The sequence below is a fragment of the Solanum pennellii genome, chromosome 11, assembly GCF_001406875.1.
Source record: "Solanum pennellii chromosome 11, SPENNV200".
NCBI lineage: Eukaryota > Viridiplantae > Streptophyta > Magnoliopsida > Solanales > Solanaceae > Solanum > Solanum pennellii.
This window is the reverse complement of record NC_028647.1, coordinates 12,244,763-12,248,589: the sequence shown is the minus strand read 5'-3', so window position 1 is coordinate 12,248,589 and position 3,827 is coordinate 12,244,763. Positions and strand designations below refer to the sequence as shown.

The 3,827-nt window shown below is 33.8% G+C and overlaps 1 protein-coding gene across 1 annotated transcript; it reads left to right on the top strand.

The window, feature by feature from the left end:
• The first annotated feature begins 258 nt into the window (after positions 1 to 258).
• Positions 259 to 1,011, top strand: LOC114074706. Its single transcript, XM_027912696.1, has one exon. The coding sequence runs from the start codon at positions 259 to 261 to the stop codon at positions 1,009 to 1,011; it is 753 nt and encodes a 250-aa protein (XP_027768497.1).
• The last annotated feature ends 2,816 nt before the right edge of the window (positions 1,012 to 3,827 follow it).

Sequence of the window (3,827 nt, the reverse complement as noted above, 5' to 3'; positions counted from 1 at the left end):
CTGAAAACTAATAGTCAGCAGCATGACTCTAAAAATGCGGAGCTAGGTCAGCAGCATGACCGTAAACATGCGGAGCTACAAGGAGACGTTGGGAAACTCCAAAAAACCCATAACAATGTTTGTTCAAATGCAGCTACAGCCAGCATATCTACATCAGGACAATCTACAAAAAAGGAGGAGGCTAAGGTAAAATATACAAATGTAAATATGAACAAATTATTCTCAAAACCATATGCTCCTCAAAGTACCCAAAAAGATATGACTGTCACCCCACAGACAAATACCTACAAAGCTAGCCTAGAATCCCAGAAAAGAACATATAATTACATATCCAGGACATATATCGAAAATATATACAAAGTACAAGCATTTCTAAACCAAAACCCCAGAGCTAAAAATACCAAAAATCCCAATGAAGACTATATAACCCAATATTTACAAGGATATAATAAGCTAATTGCACAGCCAGGAACTAACCCAAATCTAATAGCAACTTGCTACAACTATGGCTTGCTTAGCACAGTATATACAGTAACAGGAGATGAGATATCCAAAATACCGGAACTATATAAAGCATTCTTGCAATATAAGAGGATAACTAAAGGCACTCTTTTCTATATAAAGTTTTATGCAGCTACAGCAGAAATACTATATGACGAAGTCAAACCTACAGTCCAAGTTATAAAAATTGGATTAACAAGGGAAATGATAATCCCTGAGAAGATAGATACCCAGGAAGAGATACAGAAAGTAGATATTCCGGAATTCTATGCAAACAAGAGAACTATCGGATTAGCTACCATATTAAACGAGATAACAAATAATTATTTAAACGAAAATGCAATATGGACATATTACAACAGAGACCAGACAATTATCTATTCAAACTGCAGAGATATAAGAGAAGCAGATATGGAAGAGTTAAGACAATGGATATTAAGTCTACTTAGACCAGAAACTACGCCCACAACAAGAGCTATTCGGAAGAACTTCATTTCCTCCAATCAATGACAAGATACTGTAAATTGATTGGGCAAAAATATCCGGATCACCTATGCTCAAAGTGTGAAGGAGAAGAAAATTACATACCAGATGTACAATTAGAATAAGATAAAAAAAAAAAAATCGGCTGAATATCAGCGATATGTATAAAGTAAGAGTCTTTTTAAGTTTTGTCGTGTTGCGTCGGCTGAAAAAAGCCAAATGCATAAAAATCGTAAAGTAAATAGTCTGTCGGCCAATTATGTAAAAAGTTTGTCGGCCAATTATGTAAAGTAAATAGTATGACGGTGTAATCTTTGTGTATAAATAGAGGAGCTTTCCTCATAAATAAAACACACATTCATCCATATACCTTCTTCTCAATATTTTCTCTCTCAATCGCTTCCATCCAAAATTGAGAGAGAAAATATTGAGAAGAAGGTATATGGATGAATGTGTGTTTTATTTATGAGGAAAGCTCCTCTATTTATACACAAAGATTACACCGTCATACTATTTACTTTACATAATTGGCCGACAAACTTTTTACATAATTGGCCGACAGACTATTTACTTTACGACTTTTATGCATTTGGCTTTTTTCAGCCGACGCAACACGACAAAACTATTTACTTTACATAATTGGCCGACAAACTTTTTACATAATTGGCCGACAGACTATTTACTTTACGACTTTTATGCATTTGGCTTTTTTCAGCCGACGCAACACGACAAAACTTAAAAAGACTCTTATTTTATACATATGGCTGATATTCAGCCGATTATGTGAAGTAGAAGTTATAAGGCGGCGAATGAGTTGCATTTATGAAAAGAATCCAGTTGCATAAAGTTTCCTTTCATAGAATCCTAAAAGAAAAAGGAATCCTTAAAAAGACGGACTCTAACTCAACGAAGGAGATTTCTCTCATACATAAATACAATAGAGTTTTTGCAAAGAACCTTGCGCACTTACATAGAGAGTTACAACCAACACACAATCAAATAGAGTGAGTTTGTATTTGAGAGAGTTATCACCTATTACAATACTTCCAGAAAGCAAATAGGTTAAAATAAAAATCTAAATACTGAAACCTAATCAAAATTCTTCTTGCAGTTGGAATCTACTTAGCAACTTCTGATCAACAATATTAATTCTCTAAGGATTTAGCTCATTCAATGTCTGCAATTTAATATTCAGAAATATAATCAATATTTTTAAATGATTTGATTTTTCTATAGTTATTTGTTCAATCATCAAAATTGATTTTAGCTCAACTCAATCATCGTGGTTGTGTTTATTATGTTTCAAGGCTATATAGGTTGGTTTATTGTTCTTATTTGGTAATTGTTTTTACCGCGAATCTTGTAAATAGGCATTTCTAGAACTCTCGGGAGAGTTATTTTATTTAAGATTTAAGTTATGTAGCCTATTGAATTAACTGTTTATAAGAGAATCAATTAGTTAGTTAGTTAAAGATTAGTTGGTTAATTACAGCCATTGCAGGGTCCAACTAATAACTAACAACTAATTCTATAAGTGCAAAAGCACATGTAATTGCAATTTATGATTTTCAGATCCAATAAAACAGTTTCTCTCATTTCCTTCTCTATTTCCTCTGTAAGCTTATAGATCCATATCAATGGTGGATGTATGTGTGGAGTGATAAACACAAAATTGACATGGTATCAAAGCAGCGATCTAACCTCCAGTTGAGCATAGGTTTTGAGTTCATATATCACAACTATTCAATAGGTGCACAGATGGCACAGGACCAACCTACTGCATCCATGGCTGCTCCAGAAGCATCAACACTTGATCATCATCACCCTCTCTACCTTCAAGAATATGATTCTCCAGGATTAGTGATAGCTTTGGTTAAATTCACAGGACCAAATAATTATTCCCTGTGGATTAGATCGATGAAACCATCTCTGCAAGGGAAAGGTAAGCTTGGGTTTGTAGATGGTACTTTACCTAAGAGCAAATTTAGAGGAGAACTGGAGGAATTATGGAGAAAATGCAATGTGATCGTATTATCCTAGATTGGTAGTGTTGAAATTATACCCTCCTGAATTCTATAAAGGAACACGTATAGACAATGTGTTCCTGTTTGTTTGAAACTTAACAATAATTAATTCGAACAACACTTTGTATTATTTATAAACTTCAAACAATACAACGATTACAAAGTTCTGTAACCTAAGGAATTATAAACTCTAATTCCTAGCTAAAAAATTATTAACTCTAATTTCTAGCTATCCAATGACACAACCCCCAGTTTTATATCTTCTAATGTTCTTCAAATTCTACAACTTGTCGAACAACTCCTACTCACAAAAATCAGATTGTAATAAAAAACTCTTAATTATAATCTTATAATTTTTCCTCACAAATTGCAACACTCCCAATAAATCTCAAAACTTTCTCAAACCTCTTGATCATGTTTTGATCTTCTCTCTATGTAAGTGCGCAAATTTCTCAAGCGAAACCATCGCCGTATTTATAGATTTAGACTTGAATCCAAAACCTACTTCAACTAGAAATCCTACTTGTGCTCTGCTATTTTTTTCTCATGAAACTTAGAAGCTCACGCGTAGGATTCCTACATTGTGTGGAACTCGTCTTCGCCGCATCTTCAACTCCTTCTTTGCCGCATCAAATCTTTGTTGAACTGTTGAACTGTTGAACTCAACTTTGGACTTTGTTTCCACCCTTTGTCGTTGGAAAATTATCACTGGAACAAAACCTTGTAGAATTAGGTCTTCTCTTTGTACTTTACATTGAAAGAAAATTTCTTACGTGATTTTCCTTATTTAGCTTAGGAAAACAAATTGCCTTTTGTACG